Source organism: Heloderma suspectum, chromosome 8 (genome assembly GCF_057233095.1).
Source record: "Heloderma suspectum isolate Gila_16-S chromosome 8, 16-S_ref, whole genome shotgun sequence".
Taxonomy (NCBI): Eukaryota; Metazoa; Chordata; class Lepidosauria; order Squamata; family Helodermatidae; genus Heloderma; species Heloderma suspectum.
The window spans coordinates 38,212,204-38,236,219 of record NC_139465.1 but is presented as its reverse complement, the minus strand read 5'-3'; the positions used below and the strand labels follow the sequence as shown (position 1 = coordinate 38,236,219).

General features: G+C 42.2%; 1 protein-coding gene across 12 annotated transcripts in view; it reads right to left on the bottom strand.

The window, feature by feature from the left end:
* DUS2 (dihydrouridine synthase 2) overlaps positions 1-24,016 on the bottom strand; it is a 64,860-nt gene that overhangs the window by 13,311 nt on the left and 27,533 nt on the right. For 8 of the 12 annotated variants that reach the window (XM_084812001.1, XM_084811999.1, XM_084811996.1 and 5 more), the window contains 2 exons: positions 22,959-23,032; positions 3,480-9,309 (listed from right to left, as the gene is read on the bottom strand). In XM_084812001.1, the coding sequence (XP_084668127.1) occupies positions 9,081-9,309; positions 22,959-23,032 (303 nt within the window). In that variant the 3' untranslated portion in view covers positions 3,480-9,080. Of the gene's footprint in view, positions 1-3,366; positions 9,310-15,430; positions 23,947-24,016 lie in introns of those variants that run through there. The other 4 variants (XM_084811998.1, XM_084812005.1, XM_084812007.1 and 1 more) reach the window with 4 other exon arrangements.

The following is a 24,016-nucleotide window of genomic DNA, read 5'->3' as shown; positions in this document are numbered from 1 at the left end:
TAGAAGAGCCCTGTGCCTTAATTGGGAATCCAGGGAATCAGGCCAATTCATTTCTTAACATCTCCAAGGGATGCGCAGAAATCCCAGCTCCCAAAGTTTGTGCTCTGCATGTAATTCATTACCAGCAGATAAACAGATGATGTATTGCTCTAACTTTAAGCCTTTAGTCATCACAGACTCTTGCTAAGGGCCAAACAAGATATTCAGAAGACCAGGTCTATGAATTCAGGTCTCAAGTAAGGTTCTAAAAAGCAAGGCAGGGTCAGTTGGGGAGGACTTGATTAGGAAGGGAGGGGTAATTCACCCTTCCCTCACCAGCTACCTCACCCCCCTTGTCACTGTTTAGATATTCAACAAAGATGGATTTCAACACAGCCTTTACCAAGCACCTAGTTCAGCCTTCCCAACCCTCCACATGGGTTGGGTTATAACTCTCTTCATCTCCATCATGGTTGGGGGGATAGTGGGAAGCTGTTGTCCAACATGTCTGGAGGGCGTTGGGTTGGGCAAGACTGATTCTAGTTTGACTGTACGTTAACTGGCCATAAGTTAACTAAGCCCCATGTAGTTTGCTCTAGTTTAGGGGTGGAGAACCTCTTTGAGTCCGAAGGCCAAATTCAATTTCAGAGAAGCTCTCAGGAGCCACAGTCCAGTGGTGGGCGGGGGTCAAAGGCAAAAGGGGTGGGGCCAAAAATCCCAGCATATTGTAACTTAAAGATCTCACTGCCAGTAAGCAAGCCTTAAGGGAAGCATTTTAACTTCTTGGAATGACAAAGAACTGCCCCCAAACTGGAAACCACCAAATAATTGGTGGTTGGGGGAAGGGGTGTGGCCTTCTGGGGAACCCCAGAGGGCCAGATTAGGACCCCAGGAGGGCCAGATCTGGTCCCTGGGCCTGAGTTTCCCCACCCCTGGTCTAGTTAATTAAACCCCATGTACATTTTGTGGCCAGCACATATTCATGAAGGCAATTGTCAATTTACTGAACCATCATTCCCTTCTCACCTGCACAAAATTTTAAGAAGTTTGAAGTTGGCATTAAACCCAGGTCACAAGAGTATGAGACACTGACATTACCTGCCCCTTGGTGCTGAGACCCAGGGGCTTTGTTCACCTAAGGGGTTGTGCACAGCGCTGCCATGGCTTCTCACAGCTCAACAGCATATAGACAAAGTGCCTCTGTGGAGACTCAAGATCATGAAAATCCCAGTGCTTTCTCTCAAAAAAATGAATTCCTCATGGTTCTGGATTAATTTTGACCGGGTTCCATACATAAATGTGAAACAAAGATGAATCGGGAAGGACCAGAACCTAGGAATCCAGTGAATTAAGCCAAATTCAATTCCATTTCAAAAAAGTGCACATAACAGGATTTATGAGTCTGGATTTTTTTTTTATTTTTTTTTTAGAACAAGAGGGTCAGGGTAAGAATACCCTGGGTAAGCAAAAGATATCGACAATGTTCTTTAAAATATAAATATTCTATCTGCTTTAATTATGTGCAAGACTCTCTCTCTCAATCTGACCAATCTATATGGTTGTGAAGAATGGTAAAGTCGGAAAAATGGAAAGCAGATGTGGGGAGCAAGTAGGCTGATAAGCCAGGAATGGTGCCAGGGAGGGGTGAAGGGTATTAGAACCTCTCAACTGACATGGAAGCTGCAAACCTGAGCTTTACATGGACAGCCCATTTTTTTCCCAGCACAGAGTTTGCTTACTGGTTCCAAAGTGGTTGAGAGGGATCCAGAAGTCTTCCCTTGAGGAAGCTAGAGATGTAAAATCTCCTGGAATTTTGAGGCTGTGGGGGAAAAAATCCTGTTTTTTCCAGAAAAAAATGGAAATTTTGGGAAAAACGGAAAATTAACCAATACTTTTTTTTTTTTTTAGCATTCTTTACAGATCTAAAGCCGCTTTGTATCTTTAGGACAGCCTTCCTCAACCTGGTGCCCTCCAGAAATTTTGGACCTCAGCTCCCATCAGCCTCAGGCAGCACAGCCAATGGTCAGGAATGCTGTGCATTGTAGTCCAAAACGTCTGGAGGGCACCAGGTTGGGGAAGGCTGACTTATGTATAAAGTTATTTTATGTATCATAAAATTATCATTATATTTTAAAATGTTTAGAGGTAAGCTCAGTTAGCAAATTTGTAATTATTGTCTGGATAAACATTTACATTTAATGTACCTAACATGTACCAAACACATACTGTCAAGAATGCACAATGACGACTCTACTCACATGTTGGGAAACTGAGCATAAACACCTTTCAGTAAAATATACTTTAGAGCAATAATTTTAATAAGGTATTAAAAAAATAACTACACTGGGAATCTTAGAGAGGATTAAAAATATGTATTTTCCCCCATGGTTTCATTATTTTCAGACATTTTACATCTCTGAGTCTTCTATAAAAGTGTTATTACATGGTTGTTAGAAATCATTTCAGGGGAGTAAAGGCTTGGTAACAATATATAAAAAATTTGTCTTAAATTCTAAAAGAAAATATTTCATAATCCAAAGCTGTTCAATTTTGGGGGGAAAAAACAAAAATGGTTCTTGGAAAAAACACCCCCCCCCCGGTTGTTTTCCAAAATTTTCCGGGATTTTTTCCAGGCTTTCACATCTCTAAAGGAAGCACTACAGTTGTGAGTAAAGTGTGCTCTCCCAAAGATCAGACCTCAGTTAAAGATCTGGGAACATGGCACAACCAAGTGCTGTGTGGACAGCTTACAGGCACCTATTGTGACGGTGTCTCTGATGTAATGATCACCATCACAAGCATCTCCTTCATGCTGTAGGATTTCTCTTTATGGTTTAACTTTTTAAAAACCTCTGTAGAGAATGAGTGCTCCCCTACTCTAATAGGAAAGCAAGAAAAGACCACACCTCTCCCCACCCCAGCGATGCCTTCAAGGAGCCCTTTAAGTGAGGGGTGTTGGACCTCAGGTCCATGAGCAAAATCCAGCCTCCAGAGTTCCCCATATGGTTATGCCCTTTCCTATTAGCTTAGTCCTATTAGCTTTCCCCAGGCTGCTTATCATTTGGTGGCTTCCTGGCTTTTGTGCGCACACACATACACACACTTCTAAAAGGTTGAAATGCCTCTCCTAAGGCTTAATTACTGGAAGAACTTCAAGTTAAAATAGGGTGGTGATTTTGGTACGTTGGCCCTGCCCCTTTTGCTTTTGGCCCCACCCACTACTGGAATGCAGCACCAGAAAGGTCCTCCCCTTGCTAAAGCACAGGTACACAACTGACAACCATCCCCAAACTATACGCACCTTCCAGCAAACTGCACCTTTCCCATATAGGACTGCACACACAGGCCCCCCCCCCCCGACACTTTTAGTGATTACCTAGAGCAGCTCTTATTCCCCCCCCCCTTTTTAAACAAACAAATGAAGAGCTAGGATTCCAGGTTTTGCACTGGAAAAAAGATACACTCATCCCTGCTCCAGTGATTTTGGTTCAAACATTCACCGGAGACTTGAAAGCCGTTGATTTTCAAGCTTGCTTTTCAATTTTATCACACAGCATCCTGTGTGTGGATTGATTCTGGATGGCAAAGGTGGGGGAAAAACAAATTCAGAGTCATCAAAATAAGCGACACAAAAATTGACTTGCCACATCTTGCCAGAGTCAAGTCAATTTTTTCAGAACAATATTAAGATGTAAGAACAACAACATCAAGGAAAACATTCCCACTGACTTATCAGTTGAACAGATTTTGAAGAGAGTCACAGAAATCTTGAGATCACTACCATGTAGACACACCACTAAAGTGAAGGCTATTAATAGGCTAATCTGCTACTGCAAGCTCTGCTTTTAACTCCAAGCACTCTGCCTGTCTGCCTAAGCCTCTCTTCTGAAGAAGCTGCATTACAACTGGATCCCAGGGTGCTCAACACTAGCACCCCCACCCCTAAAAATCCAAAAGCCTCGGCAGAGAAACAACAGGACATAGATATCCAGAAACTAATACAAAAATAAAAATAAATATTGAAAAGACATGGGGCAAAGAGTTCTGACAGAGCAGGCACTGCCCGACTAAGACAATGGATGACAAGCTATAAATTATACAGCCTGTCAGATAATCAATATCCCTTCGAATTTTCTTGCACAGCATGTTCAAGTAGAGCACCAGAATGGCTATAGTGGACAGAGTAATGGGCTTGCACCAAAGAAATGTGGGTTCTAATCTATGTTCAGCCATGAAGCTTCCTGAGTGACCTTGCTGGATGAGCACTTATCCTGAGCTCTTGGGGAGGGGGGGAGGGTGCAAATGTAATAAATGGGGGAGGGGGAATCCCATGAGGACTAGAAGCAGTCTGCTTGGTTTTAAAAATGAAGGAAACTCAAGCTTGGTTTCTCCAACTGCACAGAAGCACTTCAAGTAAACTTTGTAACAAGGACTGGCCCCATATTCTTTGCTACATTCTGCCTTTGCTGGGGGACAAATCTCTCTCTCTCTCACTCACTCACACACACACGTACGTTGTACGTTCAGTAGAACAGAAGCTGGTGCCAGCCAGACAGCAGTCACTAGCTCAGAACAAGGTCCTTTTGGCTGTGGTTCTTGCTGTGTCCTAGTTAACCCCAGCCCACCCCCAGCCACCTGCTTTCGCATGGTGCCTTTTAGCTGTCACAAGTGAAATGGTGACAAAAAACCTTCTGTGAAAGAGGACTCCTTTAACAAGCCAACACCTGTTTTCATCACATTGCAGGCCTGTTGAAAGCCTTCTGAAAACTGCTGCACTGCAGGTCACAGTGGGTAAATGTTAAAAACGAGCACTGCAAAGAAAAGCCAGCCAAGCATTTTTGAAGTCTGAATTGGAGAACAGCTGAGCTGCCATGTGGTCGCCTTGCCGACGTTCCGAAATTGCAGTGCTGGAGTTTCACTACTCAAACTCCATTTGGCCCCATATTCAGTCTGGCATTCCAGAGCAGGGCTCGGCTTGGAGCCTGGGACATTCCAAGAAGCGTTCCGCTAACATTTCCTCAGGAGAAGGAAGTCCCCGACCCAGGAGTATCTAAGGCCAAAGGGCTTAGCAGACTCTTCGGATGCGCATTACAAAAAAGAAGTATGTCCAGATGCAAGAGCAATGGTGCCACCTCCTTCACAGGGATGTTTTACAGTGCATCCATTGTGGAGGGTCCTGTCTGGTTTGTATTATTCACTGAGGCCAGAGGCAGGTAAAAAGACAAAAACCAGAAACAGAAAAATGACTGAGGTGGAAATCTTGACTAAGTTTACCTACCATTTCCAGACAACCATGTGCGGGTCCAAACATACGGGTCATATGATGTTTCTGAAAGGTGCTCAAGTCTTGGACTTTGGGAAGACTAGGGTGGGAGGGAGATCAGAGAGAGAGACCAACCGAACCCTGGGAATACCTCTCTTTGGGTCCTCACTGGCTGAATTATACAACAGATGGCATTCTGAAAAGGGAGTTTGTACTGGATCTCAAAGATTGTTATAGAACACAAACATACACGCATCCCAAAAATTCTGTGACAAGAAAATCTCTGTCTTTCTCAAAATCAGCTCCTTATTAAAGTCAATTTTGCGTATTTGCTGTTGACCTAGTTTTCATGTGTGAATGGGAAGCTGGCCATTGATGTTTTTCCCACACTGGACTTGTTTGCTTGCAAGTATAAGTGTGACAGCAGGAGTGGTTTGGACATGGGCTCATCCAGAATGTGGCCCCCTCTGCTTCTTGTTCAGTGCTAGAGTGGCACACAGCTGGGCCAGCCAGCCCAGCCCAGCCCAGCACCAGCAGCAGCCCAAGCTGTGGCCTACACTGCCCTCTAAAGTACTCTTGGTTTACAACATCTCATGTTACACCTCCGTACACTATAGCAGTTTTAGTTGAGAGGAATCTGTCTTCTTAGGTACAGAAGAGACGTAACACCTTCTATCCAAACACCAGTAGAAAAAGAACAGGTGATATTGAAGGAAATATCAACTGAATAGCTCCCACTGAGTTCTAGGGGAACATGAGAACAGATTGCCTTGGAAGGTGGTGGACTCATTAGATGTTTCTTGGCAGAGGCTGGATGGCTGCCCATCAGAGATGCTGTAGCAGTGGATTTCCTTAATCGGCAGGGGTTGGACTAGATCGGGGCGCAGGAGCCTCAGGCCTGGGGGTTCCAACTCAGTCCTCTGGGGGTTCCCAGATGGCCACACCCCCTTCCCTCCAACCACCAACTGTTTGGTGGTTTCCCAGCTTTTGTGCCCCCCTCCCCATTCTAAAAGGTTGAAATACGACTTAAGTTACTGTCAGTAAGAGTTTTAAGCTAATTTTGGGGGCTCCATCCCTTCTGACTACAGCACTGCCCACCACTGGAACACAGCCCCCAAGAGCTTCTCTGAAATGGAATTTGGCCTTCAGGCTGAAAGAGATTCTGTGCCCCTGGACTAGATTATCTCTGAGGTCCATTCCAACTTTACAATTCTATGAAATGGGATGTCATCTGAGACACGGTTAGTGGCAGAATGCAGGAGGTTGCCAGGGGAGGCTTAGCCCCCATTCCAGTAAGGACTCCAGGTAGGGATGTTGCGAGTGTCTCTTTGGAGGCTTGAGCTTGGTGGGTACCCACCAGTTCGGGGCTTAGCCCCCATTCCAGTAAGGACTCCAGGTAGGGATGTTGCGAGTGTCTCTTTGGAGGCTTGAGCTTGGTGGGTACCCACCAGTTCGGCCCCCTGGATGCCAGTCCGTGGCCCCTGCTCTTGCCAACTTGGCGCATGCTGAGTCAGGCAAGCGCAGCGGCCCCGCTCCTTGCCTGACTGGCAGCTCGGCCTGTTTTGTAAAGGCTAATTTTACATAAAATTTACATAACATTGGCCTGTTTACTGAAAAGGTCCCCTCCGCCTGGGCTCCTAACCCTTTGTGCTCTCCTTGCAAGGAAGGAAAGTATGAGGGGCCGGTGCCACCTGAGCAATCAGGCCTCCGGTTGCTCCCTGCTGCCTCTGCTGCTGTGGCTGCCAAGCAACCTTGCCTCTCTTTGCCAGTGCCCAGCAGAGAGACACGCACTTGCTCTCCGCAGCTGCGACGGCAGCAGGATGGGAGCTGAGAGGGAATCGCCATGGCACTTCCCTCTCGGTTCTCGTTCTGCTGCCCCTGCCACTGTGGCCGCATAGCAACCCCACCTCCCTCTGCCAGTGCCTGGCAGAGAGGGATGCACTTGCTCTCAGCGAGCTGAATGGGAAGCGGCTCGTCGGGGAAGCAGGTGGCCACTTGCCAGCCTCCTGCAAATCACCGGGCAGCTCGCATCCTGGCGCAAGCAGGAGTGGGCAGCTGGCAGGGATCTGCCGAGCGGGGCATGGGGCGGACTCAGGTGAGTTTGCCCATCCCTAACTCCAAGCACAGCGCTTTACTTTCTCCCTTATTTAGATAGCTATTAAAAGAATACCCACCCTTAATCCTAGGGTATCAGGGCAGTATACAAGAGGCATAAAATCCAAAATATGCCACAGAATACAATAAAACCATAAAATGCCACAATAAAAACAAATCAAAAGCATAAAAACAGCAGAGCAAACAAACTAGTATAATACTTATTTGCCTGGGCATTTTAAAGTAAGTTTTAATGTGGAGTTGAAAGAACTGCCGCATGAGGGGCAGCTGAACCTCAGTGAGGAGGGCATTCCAGAGATGGGACACTATCAGAAAGAAAGCCCTCCACCTCAATCCCACATAGCAAACTTCTCTGATGGGAAGTTCCTATATGGGAACTTCAGTCATACCAGTGAATTTGTCACTTATATGGGGAAAAAATAAAATGTGCCTAGGGACATCTTTGTGGTAGGGCAAAATCTGCCCAGTCTCCCTCAGAGTACGTGGTCCAACTTCCACCTAGCGTAGGCTCCCTGCAAATTATATGCTCTCCCAACCCCAAGTATGTCTCAGGTGGCATCCCATTTGCTCTGCCCCACAGAAACCTGTGGAAGCCATTTCAAAATAAGTCAGCCCCTGCATACGTTTTGTTTTTTGATAATTTTATTTATTCATTACATTTATATCCAGCCTTTTTTCCTCTTGCAAATGGCTTACATCATCCTCTTCCTCTTCATATCGTCCTCACACCAACCCTGTGAGGTAGGTTAACCTGATAGTCAGTGACTGGCCCAAAGTCACCCTGTGAGCTTCATGGCCGAGTGGGGTCTAGAACCTGGGTCTCCTGAGTCCCAGTCCAACACTCTCACCACTACACCACAATGGCTCTCACCACACATAATGATGGGCATTTTGCTAGTATACAAATATTTTGGCAGTTCTAAAAACATAAAGGAGATCATCTGAATAAACTGGATTTGGATAACAATCTGGTTCCCATTTCCATCTCACTTGGCTCAGAATACAATAAAAGGAGAGTGCAATTAGAAGCTAGTCAGAGTAAGCTAAAAGCATAGTTTAGGAGACAAGATATGTATTTTATTGTTAGTCAGAGAACAAAGGTTAATAATGAGAGAGCCAATATTTGAAATGTAGATTCAGAGTGTCGTAATTTCATATAGTTTAAAAACATACATTCTGTAAAATGGAAGGGAAAAAACCCTGTATAGTTAACTTCTGGTTCCACCCTGGCCACCCTCCCTCCTTGGCTACAAATTTGGATTAGGATTATCAGCAGTCTGCAACCAAACATTTGACATTGAACAGACTGTTTCAATTGTCTGTGATGTTTGGATTATTGTGCTTGTTGCTCGGTTGTGTCATTATGTTCTTCCTCCAAAGAAAAAACCAGCGGCAAACTGTCAAGTATTGAGACTGCCGAGTAAGAATAAAATTTCCAACCAGAAAATTTCAAAATTAACCTTGCCTCCTTCCCCACACTCAAAATACATTTACTGTAAAAAAGAATACTGAGCCCAATCTTCTCTTTCCCAATAAAACTGCATATTTGTCCCTACTGAAAGGCACCAAAAGAAAAGCAGCCAATTTCATACATAAGATGATTCAAAATCCACGTTTACCTGTTCCAAATGACTGCATCCAGGAGAAATAACAGATGTGTGCAGTGTGTGGGAATCGACAGCTGCATAGTTTTAAAATGTCTGTTTTCACATTACTGTGGCACTTATGAAACACTGGAGTTAGATGCTCCTGAAAGAAAATGAGGCTTCTTACAAGCAGCCTCTGTTACAAGATTGTTTCCAAGTTCTCCATTGCTCAAACATTCTCCATCTTGCCTCTTGCGTTTGTTAACCAAGTGATCTGCCTCTTCGTCCCGCCTCCCCTCTGGGAGCCCAAGAGTCCTTAAACAGGCAACAGCTGAAGCTTGTTCTGCTAACTTCTTTGACTTTTCCCTGTAAAAGAGTAGAACAGAATGGGTAAAAGAGACACAGAAACTTGCATGCCACTCAGCCCCAAAAGTAATTTACACCTGAAGCTTGCTTGTCCTATGATAATATGTGAACAGAAGATAACAGGTGTCTATCCACAAGTCCAGCTTCAATCTGCATCTGATCAAGATGGACACCCTAGGATGTGAACTTTCTGCTTTCTCCCATTTTAGGGGGGCTATTTTGTTGGCTATTTTGCCAACTAGCAGGGGGCCTGGTCTGAAGCTGGGACCCCAACAACAATGCCACTGGCACTGATCTGTTGCAGAGCACCAAGGAAGTCATACAAAGTGGTCAGTTCAGCACCACTGAGTCCACCGCTTTTAAGGCCTGCTCCCACAGTAGGACACGTAGATGAGCTGTCTGATTTCTTCATGCTTCTTTAGTAAATGCTTGGTTTCAACAAAGTGCCCTTCTCCAAGATAGAGTAGACAAAGGGAGTGGCCATCGGTCAGCTGTATTTTCCTGCTACACCATGAACACTTCTTGAAGAGAGCCTTGGAGGCCATAAGACCCTAAGACAGACGATGAAGAATAAACAATGATACGCAAAAACACAACAAAAAAAGAAAAACAAGTATAGAAAAGGAAAGAAAACTCCACCCAGCAGGCCCAAGGGCTGAAACCTAAGGTAAAAAGCCACGTAACATGGAGAATGTTCCGAACACTGCAGTGGACGAAAAAGAACTGTGTAGGAAGGCGGGAGCTTGTCTAGGAATGTGTGTAGAGAAGAGAAGGAAGGCTCCCACCAGAATTCTGCTTAGCTACAGAATGTTCCAACCACTGCTCTGTGCAGGCACAGAACCCATATATGTGAATCATAGAGACCACAAAGAAGAAGAATGCCCTCCTCCTATATTCCACTTCCACCTCACCTCGGGCACACACAGATCAACACCCATGTTATAATAAGCATCTGGAATGGGGTTGGGTATACATCCAAGAGTTACAGATCCATTTTCTCAAGCTGCAATGCGCATAAAGCAGGGACCAACAGAGTGTCTTGGTTTCAAGGTGCTGTTAGCAAAGATGTTCCATTTTATTTTTTTATTTGATTTCTTAGATGCCCAAGTGGCCAGCTACCTAGCCACTCTAGGCGGCGTACAATACAAATAACAACACAAAATACAACATAATCAACTGAACAAAACAACATTGCTCTAAAAAAATCCCTAACCCACCCCAAATGCCCACCTGAACAGCCAGGTTTTCAAAGCCCGGAAGAAGCTCATCAAAGATGGGGCATGAAGGAAGTCACTAGAGAGGGAATTCCACAAAGTGGGGGCCACCACAGAAAAGGCCCTCTCCCTAGTCCTCACCAGCCTAGCTGCCCTGGCTGATGGGACAGACAGAAGACCTTCCGAGGCTGATCTCGTTGAGCAGCCTGTCTGGTGTTGCTGGAGGTGCCCCTTAAGATAGACTGGGCTGGAACCGTGTAGGGTTTTAAAGGTCAATGCCAAAAACTTCAGTTGGGCCCAGAAAACAACTGGTAACCAGTGCAACTCCTTCAGCACTGGAGTGATGTGATCTTGCTAGTGGCTGCCTTTCATCAGGCAGGCCACCCCGCTCTGCACCAGCTGCAACTTCTGAACTGTCTTCACGGGTAACCCCACATAGACAGCATTACAGTAGTCTAGGCGAGAAGAGACCAGGGCATGAACTACTGATGGGAACAGATGGTTAGGGAGGTAGGGGCGCAGCCTCCGTATCAAATGGAGTTGGTACAGCACCGCCCGGCTCACAGCAGACACCTGAGCCTCCATGGACAGCTGGGAGTCTAAATTGACCCCTGGGCTGCAGACCTGGTCCTCCAGGAGCAGCCGCACCCCATTCAGTACCAGGTCAACATCCCCCAACATCCCTTGTCTCCCACCAAAAATACTTTGGTTTTGTCAGGATTCAGTTTCAGTTTAGTCCTTTCCATCCAGCCACTCACTGACTCAAGACACTTGGACAGGGTTTCTATAGCCACCCTTAGTGAGGATTTCAATGAGAGGTAGAGTTGCGTATCATCCACATATTGGTGATATCGCACCCCAAACCTCTTTTTTTTATATATAATAATTTTTATTTTATTTTTTAAAAAGAAAAACAAAACACAACAATAACATAAACACACAATACACATACACTAAAATATCTCTTAAGATTGTAAGATATCTACCTTTGGCTCCGCTTACACAACAAATGCTCATTATTATTCTCTAGTTCTTATCTTAGTTGTATATCATACATTGAGTTCACAGACATTATCTCATTTCTCTCCTAATTTTAACAACAACAACAAAAGAGAATTAACCATCTCAAAGTTCAAAATCCGCATACATAGATATCATTTTTCTCTATTTCTTGTACAAATTCTATAGAAGGTTTCCAATCTAACATAAATTTGGTTGTTGATTCTTCTTTAATTATAACAGTAAGTTTTGCCATCTCTGCCAGCTCCATCATTTTGTACAGTAGTCTTTAATATTCTTTGAGCTAAAGACTGTATTCGTTTCCAAAACGTTTTAGCTTTTTTACAAGTCCACCATAAATGATAAAACGTTCCCTCTTGATCTTCACATTTCCAACATTCTCCAGAAACACCTTTATACATTTTAGACAATTTAAACGGTGACATATACCATCTATATATATCATCTTATAAAAACTCTCTTTAAGACTTGTACATAAATAAGGTAAATTTTAAATCTTTTCCCCACATACTTTCCTGCTCTTCTATTGATATATTATGACCAACATTTTGTGCCCATTTTATCATACAGTCTTTTACTTGTTCATCCTCTGTCTCATATCGTAACAGTGATTTATACAGTTTAGCAATAACGTGTTCATCATTTGTGCACAGTGCTGTTTCAAACTCAGATTCTATTTGTTCAAATCCAGCATTTTCCTATTTTAAACCTTTCTTTAATTTGCAAATATGAAAACCACTGACATACATGACCTTCTTCCAATAAGTTTTCTCTTGATTTTAACTTATATTCCCCTTATGACACTTCCAGTAAATCATTATATCTTATCCATTTATGCGTGCCATCAAATTCTCTTCTATGCATTGCTTCTTGTGAAGATATCCAATGTGGTATTTTTTGATAGTGCCTTAATTTATATTTTTTCCAAATTCTTAATACAGCCCTTCTTATATAATGATTAAAATCTACATTCATTTTTGTTTTTTTATACCATAAATAACCATGCCACCCATATCTCAATTCATGTCCTTCTAGTTCTTAAAGCCCCTTCATGGATCACTGCCTTGTTGTGGCAAAGGGGCTTGTGTAACTCAGTGAAGCCATAAGCTATGCCGTGCAGGGCCACCCAAGACAGACAGGTCATGGTGGAGAACACAAGGCTAAATGATGCTGGAAGATGAGCCCCTCAGGTCAGAAGGTGTCCAATATACTATTGGGGAAGAGCAGAGGGAATTTCCAAGTAGCGCCAGAAAGAGTGAAGCGGCTGGGCCAAAGCTGAAAGGACACTCAGCTGTGGATGTGTCTAGTGGTGAAAAGAAAGTTTCCAATGCTGTAAATAACTATATTGTTTCGGAACATGGAATGTAAGATCAATGAATCAAGGTAAGCTGGAGGTGGTCAAACATGAGATGGCAAGATTGAACATCGACATTGCCAGAGGAGGGCAACAAAGATGATCAGGGGACTGGAAATAAAGCCCTATGAAGAGAAACAGAAAGAACTGGGCATGTTTAGCCTTGAGAAGAGAAGACTGAGGGGAGATATGATAGCACTCTTCAAGTACTTGAAAGGTTGTCACAGAGAAGAAGGCCAGGATCTCTTCTTGATCATCCCAGAGTGCAGGACACGGAATAATGGGCTCAAGTTACAGGAAGCCAGATTCCGGCTGAACATCAGGAAAAGACAATGGAACCAATTACCTGGGGAGGTGGTGGGCTCTCCCACACTGGAGGCCTTCAAGGCGAGGCTGGACAGCCATTTGTCAGGGATGCTCTGACTTGGATTCCTGCATTGAGCAGGGAGTTGGACTCGATGGCCTTGTAGGCCCCTTACAACCCTACTATTCTATGATTCTATGACATCTTGGGAATCAGCGAACTAAAATGGACAGGCATGTGCATTTAATTCAGGTGACCATTATATCTACTACTGTGGGCAAGAATCACTTAGAAGAAATGGAGTAGCACTCATAGTCAACAAAAGGGTGGGAAAAGCAGTACTGGGGTACAATCTCAAAAACGATAGAATGATCTCACTACGAATCCAAGGCAAGCCATTCAACATCACAGTAATTCAACTCTATGCCCCAACCACTGAGGCCGAAGAAGCTGAGGTTGATCGCTTCTATGAAGACCTACAACACCTTCTAGAACTAACACCAAAAAACGATGTCCTCTTCATCACAGGGGATTGGAATGCTAAAGTAGGAAGTCAAGAAATCACCGGGATAACAGGCAAGCATGGCCTTGGTGTACAAAATGAAGCAGGACAAAGGCTAATAGTGTTTTGCCAAGAGAACACGCTGATCATAGCAAACACTCTTTTCCAACTGCACAAGAGGCGACTCTACACATGGACATTACCAGATGGTCAATATCGAAGTCATATTGATTATGTACTTTGCAGCCAAAGATGGAGAAGCTCTATACAGTCAGTAAAAACAAGACCTGGAGCCGACTGTGGCTCAGATCATGAGCTGCTTCTTGCAAAATTTCAGCTTAAATTGAACGTAGGGAAAACCACTAAACCATTCAGGTATGACCTAAATCATATCCCTGATGAATATACAGTGGAGGTGACAAATAGATTTAAGGGATTAGACCTGATAGACAGAGTGCCTGAGGAACTATGGACGGAGGTCCGTAACAATGTTCAGGAGGCAGCAATCCATCGCAAAGAAAAAGAAATGCAAGAAAGCAAAGTGGCTGTCTGATGAGGCTTTACAAGTAGCTGAGGAAAGAAGGGAAGCGAAAAGGAAGGGAGAAAGGGGAAGATATATCCAACTGAATGCAGAGTTCCAGAGAATAGAAAGGAGAGACAAGAAGGCCTTTTTAAATGAATAATGCAAAGAAATCAAGGAAAACAATAGAATGGGAAAGACTAGAGATCTCTTCAAGAAAATCAGAGATATCAAGGGAACGTTTTGTGCAAAGATGGGCATGATAAAGGACAAAGGCGGCAGGGACCTAACAGAAGCAGAAGAGATTAAGAAGAGGTGGAAAGAATACATAGAAGAACTATACAGGGAAGAACTTAATGTCCCTGATAGCCATGACAGTGCGGTCACTGAACTTGAGCCGGACATCCTAGAGAGTGAAGTCAAGTGGGCCTTAGGAAGCATTAGTAACAACAAAGCTAGCGGAGATGACAGTATTCCAGCTGAGCTATTTAAAATCCTAAAAGATGATGCTGTTAAAGTGCTGCACTCAATATGCCAACAAATTTGGAACACTCAACAGTGGCCACAAGACCGGAAAAGGTCAGTTTACATTCCAATTCCAAAGAAGGGCAATGCCAAAGTCTGTTCAAACTACCATACAATTGTGCTCATTTCACATGCCAGCAAGGTTATACTCAAAATCCTACAAGCTAGGCTTCAGCACCATGTGAACCGAGAACTACCGGAAGTATAAGCTGGGTTTCGAAGAGGCAGAGGAACTAGAGAACAAATCGCCAACATTCGCTGGATCATGGAGAAAGTAGGGGAATTCCAGAAAAAGTCTATTTCTGCTTCATTGACTACGCTAAAGCCTTTGACTGTGTGGATCACAACAAACTGTGGCAAATTCTTAAAGAGATGGGAGTACCAGACCACCTTACCTGTCCCCTGAGAAACCTGTATGAGGGTCAAGAAGCAACAGTAAGAACCGGACATGGAACAACCGATCAGTTCAAAATTGGGAAAGGAGTACGACAAGGCTGTATATTGTCGCCCTGCTTATTTAATTTATATGCAGAGTACATCATGAGAAACGCCGGGTTGGATGAATCACAGGTCGGAATTAAGATTGCCGGGAGAATTATCAACAACCTCAGATACGCGGACGATACCACCCTAATGGCAGAAAGCGAAGAGGATCTAAAGAGCCTCTTGTTGAGGGTGAAAGTGGAGAGTGCAAAAGCTGGTTTGAAACTCAACATTAAAAAAACTAAGATCATGGCATCTGGCCCCATCACTTCCTGGCATATAGAAGGGGAAGAAATGGAAGCAGTGACAGATTTTACTTTCTTGGGCTCCAAGATCACCGCAGACAGTGACTGTAGCCATGGAATTAAAAGATGCTTGCTCCTTGGGAGGAAAGCTATGGCAAACCTATACAGCATAGTATGAAGCAGAGACATCACCTTGCTGACAAAGGTCCGTATAATCAAAGCTATGCTTTTCCTAGTAGTAATGTACTATAAGGAAGGCTGAGCGCCGAAGAATTGATGCTTTCAAACTGTGGTGCTGGAGAAGACTCTTACGAGTCCCCTGGACTGCAAGGAGGTCAGATCAGTCAATCCTAAAGGAAATCAACCCTGAGTGCTCATTGGAAGGACAGATACTGAAGCTGAAGCTCAAATATTTTGGCCACCTAATGCGAAGAGAACACTCCCTGGAAAAGACCCTGATGCTGGGAAAGATTGAAGGGAAATCGAGAAAGGGACGGCAGAGGATGAGATGGCTAGATAGCATCACCGATGCAATGAATATGGACTTCAGCACACTCCGGGAGAGAGCGGAGGACAGGAAGGCCTGGCGTGCTATGGTCCATGGGGTCACGAAGAGTCGGGCACGACTGAACGACTGAAGAACAACAAGTTCTTAAAGTCTTCTATTTTTCAACGTCACCCATCCCTTCATCCACATCAAGCAGCAGGCAGAAAAAATAGGTTTTAAAATCTGGTAATCCCAAGCCACCTCTTTACTTTGCATTTTGTAAGATTTTTATTTTAACTCTTGGGGTTTTTTGCTTGCCATATAAACTTCTTTATATCTCTCTGCCACTGCTTAAAAGGTAAATCCGATGTAATAATGGGTATCATTAGAAACAAAAATAACATTCTAGGTAATACATTCATTTTGATCATTGCAATTCTTCCCAAAAGCGATAGTTGTAATTTTCCCCATTTTAATAGGTTATATTTAATTTCATTCCACACTTTAACATAGTTATTTTGAAAAAGCATACAATTCATATTTGTCAAAAAGACTCCCAAATATTTTACTTTCTTTTCAATTTGGAAGCCAGTCTTATCCATCAACTTTTTTTTTTCTTGGACATTCATATTCTTAGTTAAAATTTTTGTTTTCTGTTTATTAACTTTGAAACCTGCCACTGCTCTAAATTCTTTTAATTTTTTCATTAAAATTTTAATTCCCTTCAAAGGTTCTTCCGACATAAACACCAAGTCATTTGCAAAGGCCCTCAGCTTATATTTCTCCTTTTTAATCTTTATTCCTGTAATTCTATCATCTTGTCTTATATCTATGTTCAATAGTTCTAAAACCAATATAAATAGCGGTGACAATGGGCAACCTTGTCTTGTTCCTCTTTGTATCTCACAAGGTTTAGTCAAATCCCCATTTATAATTATTTGAGCCTTTTGATCAGTATATACCGATTTCACTCATTTTATAAGGTTTTCGCCAAAGTCCAGTTCTTCTAAAGTCTTAATTAAACATTTCCAGTTGAGATTATCAAATGCTTTCTCTGCATCTAAAAAGATCAGAGCTGCTTGTTTTTCTGTGTGTTTTTCCAAATATTCCACCACATTCAAGACCTTTCTTACATTATCTCTCATTTGTCTCCTTGGTAAGAAACCACTTTGGTCCTCATATACAAAGTCCTGCAATATTTTCTTGAGCCTTTCTGTCAAAATTGTTGCAAATATCTTATAGTCATTGTTTAATAATGAGATTGGTCTGTAGTTTTTTGTCGAGGTTAAATCCTGTCCTTCTTTAGGTATTAATGTTATATATGCTGTTTTCCATGTTTCCAATATCTCCCCCTTTTCTAAAACGCTGTTCATTATATTTTTCAACAGTTCTAAAATTTCTTCTTCACACTTCTTATAATATAATCCTGATATTCCATCTGGTCCCAGAGTTTTTCCCAATTTAATTTTTTTTCTTGCTTCCACCATTTCATTTACTGTTATTGGGCCATTCATCATTTGCTTTTGTTCCTTAGTAATTTTTGGTAAATTTTGTTTATGAATATATTTATCCATTAATTCTGGGGAGATATCCTGTCCTTTATACAAATTTGAATAATATTGATAAAAGGCTTTCTGAATTGCCACATTATCGGTTAATTCTAATCTACTTTCACTTATTTTCACAATTCTTTTATTTTCTTTTTCCTTTCTAAATTTATAGGCCAACCATCTTCCTGGTTTATTAGCAAATTCAAAATTTCTTTGTTTTACAAAGTTAATTTTTTTTTTTTGCATATCTTGAACGGTTAACATCGACAATTGTCGTTGGAGTAATTTAATCTGTCGTACGACACTTGCCTTTCCCGGTTTTTTCTTTACGAATTCTTCTTTCTCTTTTATCTGTTTTAGAATATTTTGTACCTTCTCTTCTCTTTTCTTTTGTTTGTTGTATAAAATAACCTCTCATATAGGCCTTTCTTGCATCCCATAATGTTTGGATATTTGTTCCCTTGTCCAGAGTCAATTCAATAAATTCTCTCAATTTCTTTTTAGTGTCATCCACAATACCTTTATTTTGAAATATCATTTCATTCAATCTCCATCTAAAAGTAGTGCTTCTTTTCACATATGACATATAGGGTTATGGTCCGAAAATGATCTTGGTAGAACTTGTATTTTGCCAATATTTGTAGCAAGCTCTTTAGTTGTCAAAATCATATCAATCCTTGAAAAAAATTATGTCTTTCTGAAAAATGTGTATATTCTTTTGAGTTTCCATTTTTATCTCTCCATACATCTACTAAGGCCAAATTGTCCATCAATTCAAAAAAACTTTTAGGTAATTTCCCTTGATTACTCTTTGTTTTTTTCTCCAATATTCTGTCAATTTGAGGTGCAATCACCCCATTCCAATCTCCCATTAAACACTAACTGTCAAAAGTTAGATCCACGAGTTTAGATAGGAGATCCTCATAAAATTCCGCTTTGTGGTCATTTGGTGCATAAACCACTAAAATCAGCATTGATACACAATTCAGTGTAATTTTAACTCCCACAAAACGACCTTATTCATCTGACAATACCAATTCCGGTCCCAAATGTGGCTTAACATATCACTCCATTTTTCTTTTTTTGGCTTGCAGTTATAAACTCTTCACCTAATTTTTTATTAATTAAATATTTGGTATCTTCTTTCTTAATATGAGTTTCTTGTACGCATATTATATCTTGTTTCAATTTTTTTAAATAGTCAAATGTTTTCTTTCTCTTTTGAGGAGCATTCGCCCCATTAATGTTCCAAGTTAAAAATTTATAATCCATTTTTAAAAAAAATTAAGATTAAGGTATATTCTTAATTTCCACCTGTTGCACCCTGAGTGCTGTCCTCTTCTTGTACATCAGGTTGTAGGTCTGTCCAATCTTTTCCATAAGTTCGAAGGAACTCTCTTGCTTTTTGAACTGAGTTCAACTTAAATCTCTGTTCTCTGTAAGAGAAGACCACACCTTCTGGAAATTCCCATCTAAACATGATTTTTTTCTGTTTCAGGATTGTTGTTAAAAATGCATAATCTCTCCTTTTCCTCAGAAATCTTCCAGGAATTTCTTTCATGACGATAATCTCTTTGCCCACCATCTTCAATTTAGCTTTATAGTGCTGCTGGAGAATTGAATCCCTTGTAGTTTTCTTTACAAAATGGACAATATCATCTCTGGGTAGACTTTTTGTTTTTGCATATGTCGAATTCAGTCTATAAGCTCGATCTATTTCCATTTCCATGATTTTCTCTTCTTTACTCAAAAGGCCTGTTATAGTCTTTACCAATTCCGTTCTGAGGTCAGGTTCTGCGCTGCCATAGCTTTCCGCAAACCCTCTAAAACATAACAAGCATTCCTTGTCTTTAAGGTCAAACCAAGCTAAGGCATCCTGCTCACATTCTAATTTCGTACTTACAATTTCTGCATTATTTTCCAGTATTTCCACTCTGTTCTTTGATTTAATGCATCATCTAATTTCCTAAATTCTTGTCTCAATTCTTCCTTCGTGTCTTTAATCTCCTCCTTTACTTCCAATACTTGTCTTTCCATCCATTTTTCTATATGTTGTTCAAAGGTGCCCATCCTTTGTTCTATATGTTGTTCAAAAGTGCCCATCCTTTGTTCTATACGTTGTTCAAAAGCCTCCATCTTTTTTCTTATAGCATCTATAATATTCTGTGTTTGTTCATCAAAGGCCATCTTTTGTATATCTTGCTTCTGCTCAGGTATCTCTTCCTTGCTTAGAGATGTTGCTTTCACCGATAATTTCGTAGCTCCCATCCGAGTCTCTTTTAAGGAGCCTTTCCTGGATTTAGTATTTCTACTTAGTTGTTCAGTAGGCATCTCCCAGGTATTCGCTCTACTATGAGTTGTTCTGATATCCTTTGCTGGTTTATCCAAATTCATAGCACTCATTCAATTATGTTCATTACTTCCTTTATAAATTAATCTGGATATCCTGTAAGTTATTGATCCTCCAATGCCAAAAGTGATCTCTCTCAGTATCAAAAGGAGAAAAAGAGATAAAAATAAAAAAGAACATGAAGAGAAGATTTTTCATAAGCTGCTGATTTTTTAACATCCAACAGGTGTCAGCAATACTCCTTCTTTACTAAATTTCACTCAATCAGCCCACAAATTGATCTTGTTCCAGCTTATTCCAGGCTTTCTGACAAAGACTTATTTATTTTGACTTCGTCGCTTTCTCAAGGTCATGCAGAAGATAAAAGCAACTGGACAAAAACATAGCTTTCAGCCATATAAATTCAAACATTAAAACCTTCAAACAATGATGTAAAGAAATAGAAAGTTAATTAGACTGTAATACTTATTCAAAAATGCGAACAGTCTTAGTACTCTTTCTTTTTTCTTCTTTTGAAAGGACCTCTTGAGCTAAATTCACTTTGTAAAAGTCTGCAACTCCTTGATTTTAATTCAAGTTAGATTTATACAACTGCCATACTTTCGCTTTTTGCTGTGCAAGTGGTGCTGGCTGGTAGCTTAAATTTCCAAATGGTATGCAAGATTAGAGCATGCCTGTCCTTATATTCTCTTAATTAAGAGTTTCAAAACAGCGTTTCAGTAGGTATTTATCTCCGGCGACTGACCTTAGTTTTGCATCCCCTACAAATGCAGCTGTTCTTCTAAGATTTCATCCGGATGGTACTGCAAGCTTCCCCTTTATTTCCCAGGGGTGTGGGTGGGGAAGGTTTCTCAACCTTTTCACAGCTGTTTGAAGAAGCAACCTGTGGAGCCCCGCAAGTCACTGCCAGGACAACATGGCTCCTTACTGGGAGTCCCTGATCTCGCACCCCAAACCTCTTGATGATAGTGGCTTCACATAGATGTTAAATAACATCAGGGAGAGAATAGAACCTTGTGGCGCCCAGCAAGTGAGCAGTCAATGGTCTGAAGTCTCCTCCCCCAGAGCTACCCTCTGGTACCTGCCAGAGAGGAAGGAACCACCATAATATGATGTTCCCTATGCCCAACCCCTACAGGCGGTCCAGAAGGATACCATGGTCGATGGTATCAAAAGCTGCTGAGAGATCGAGAACAAGGAAGGAGCATTCATCCCTATCCAGAGCCCTCCTCATATCATCCACCAAGGTGACTAAGGCTGTTTCTGTCCCATGCCCAGGCCTGAAGCCCGACTGAAATGGATCCAGACAATTAGCTTCTTCCAAGTGTGGCTGCAACTGCAACCCGCTCAATCACCTTGCCCGAAAACGGCAGATTCGAGACCGGGTGAAAGTTGTTCAAGTCTTGGGGATCCAAGGAGGGCTTCTTTAACAGTGGTCTTATCACCGCCTCCTTGAGGGCTGATGACATCACTCCTTCCTCGAGGGAAGCATTCACCACCGCCTTGAGCGCCTCCCTAAGTCTCTCCCTACAGCTCAGAATGAGCCAAGATGAGCAAGTATTGAGTAAGCAGGTGGTCAACCTTAAAGATGAAAGCACCTTGTCCGCTTTCTCAGAAGGAAGAAGCTGGAATCGATTTCACACAACTGGTCTGCCACTGGCTGTCCCTCGCTCACTAACTGTATCCACAGCACATGGATTAGCACCCCTGATCTGGTCAATTTTATCCTAAAAGTGCTTTGCAAATTCATCATAGGAGGCCTTAGAATGCTCCATTGTTTCTGGAACAACTGGACCAACCAGGTTCTGGACCACTTGGAACAGCCTCCTGAGCTGGCGCTCTGTGGATGCAATAGAGGCAGCATAACAATCCCTTTTTGCTGCTCTTATCGCCATGTGGTAGGCTGAAGCTACAGCTCTAACCCATGTTCAATCATCTTTGAATGTTCCATCTCTAACCCTCAGCCCTGCATCCTGCCAGTACAATGGAGTCAGTGGACATATTTTCAGAACAGTTTCCCCTTACTGGCTTCATGTTTGAGGACATCCCTCAAATTGAAAACCCCTTCAGCACATGTTTATTTAGAACTGTACTAAATGCGGCCTATGCAAAATTTCAGCCCAGGGGATGCATTCACACTGTGTTTAAAGCAGAACTTTATGTAAAGATGCAGCTGAGTTACTGAACTGGGTTTGCCAGTAGAAACCAAATTCCCTGATATTTTGGAATGCACAGATGAAAACTGTTTTACATGAACATCTTCCTTCTTTACATGAACATCTTCCTCTTTTTAAAAAATCTCATGAGGGTGTCAGGAAATCAGCCTCACTACTATAAAAAACAAGTCACAGAGCTCGTGTAGCAGCTAAGAGACTGAGCTGCAAATCAGGAAGTCCCAGTTCTAATCTCACCTCTGCCACAAACTCCCTATAGGTGGCCTTAGACAAGCCAGTGCAATATAGGGGATAATACTGAATTACCTTAAAGGATTGTTGTAAAGATTATGACTAGATAATGGTTGTGCTCAAATGAGCTGTGCACTCCCTCTTCCTTGTCTGGCACAGCCGCAAGAAAATCGGAAGTGTCTGCTTTCATTTGAGATTAACCACACTTTAGCATGTTGTCTGAATCCTAAACAGTGTTTAACCTTAACTACAGTTAGTTGAAACAAGCCAGCTTCATAAACTATGGTTTGAAGTTACTTGTTTCAACTAGTCATAGTTAAGATTAAACACTGTTTGTCCAGATTTGACACAAAAAGCTGGGGTTAATCTAAAATGGAAGCAAAAGCTTCCAAGCCCCCTCTCGCAGATGCTACGGGGGGGGGGGGGGGGGGGAGACAGCATATGAGTCTGAGGCTGGCTGAGGCTTTACCTTTTAACACTAAACGACTGTTTAATGGTACATCTGAGCCAGACTAATGCATATTAAGTGTTTTGAACATTTGAAAGTGCTATACAAATGCATAATATCGTTCTTTTTCCTCTTCTTCACTTTCAGATTTACATGTTATCCAAACCTAAATGAATATATACAAGTATGTTCCCCCCAAAGCCAAGATCCATTTGCAGGAAAAAATGTCCAAAAAGACTTACCATAAGGTTGATCTGTACTTGTGTTCTGCTACTGTGACAACAGAACGGAAGAGTCTATCCTGTGGTCTTTCAATCTAAAGCAAAGTAAGAAGTCGACGGGTAATTTGATGTGGGCTTTGTAAAATGAAACACACACACACACACAAAACCCGAGAGCTGGTTCTCCAGGGAAGTGGGACTACAGCCCCCAGGTGCCAGTTCACTCAAATGACAGCTGCAAAATTGGAGGTTGGAGCAATAGCGCAGCTCCATTAGAATTCACACGCATTATTCATTCAACATGTGTGTTGCTGGGGCACTTCAGTTGAAATATCAAGTCCTGTCCACCAACAGCTGCCCTATTTTAATTCAATGCTGGGAACTAACACCACCAATACCATTCTAAGGCCAAGATCCAAAGACTGACACAGCTGGTTCCACATAACCAAAGGGGATTTGGACTCTTGTTTCTTGAACAGCTGCCTCTCAATAACACATGGCAAACTGCTGTTGGAAATAAGGGGAATTTCAAAGTCAGCTTGTGATGAGACATGGCTGGCTCTGCTGTTCAAACAGTGTGTCAAAAATCCCAGTGGGCACATGCACACATTGGGTGTGTCTAAAGTATCTCTTTAGATCACAGTCTAAGATTCCAGACAACAAGATTCCCTTCAGATGGTCATGATGCTCAAGGAATGAATCTACCACATAGAACAGGGATATTTTTCTGTCAAGGGCTGCATTCCATCAGAGGTAATCTGTTGTACGCTGTATGCCAGTGATGGGTGACAGAGTGACCCCACTCTCTCTCTCTCTCTTAAGATCACCACCTTTTCACACAGTCTCAGTAGGGAACTCGGCCACCAGTGAGAGAGTGCATTCAAAGTTCATACACCTGTGACTTCTGTTTCTTTTTGCTTCAGGAGTCCCCTGAGCCCCAAACTGAAAGACATCCATGAAATCCCTCTGGGTTTCAAAAGTGTTTTGGTAGTTCAGCAGGGAAGAACAGCTGCAGAAGTAAAATGAACAAACAGCAGTCCACGTGAGTATGTGCAGGCAGATACAGTAATTTTGCGATC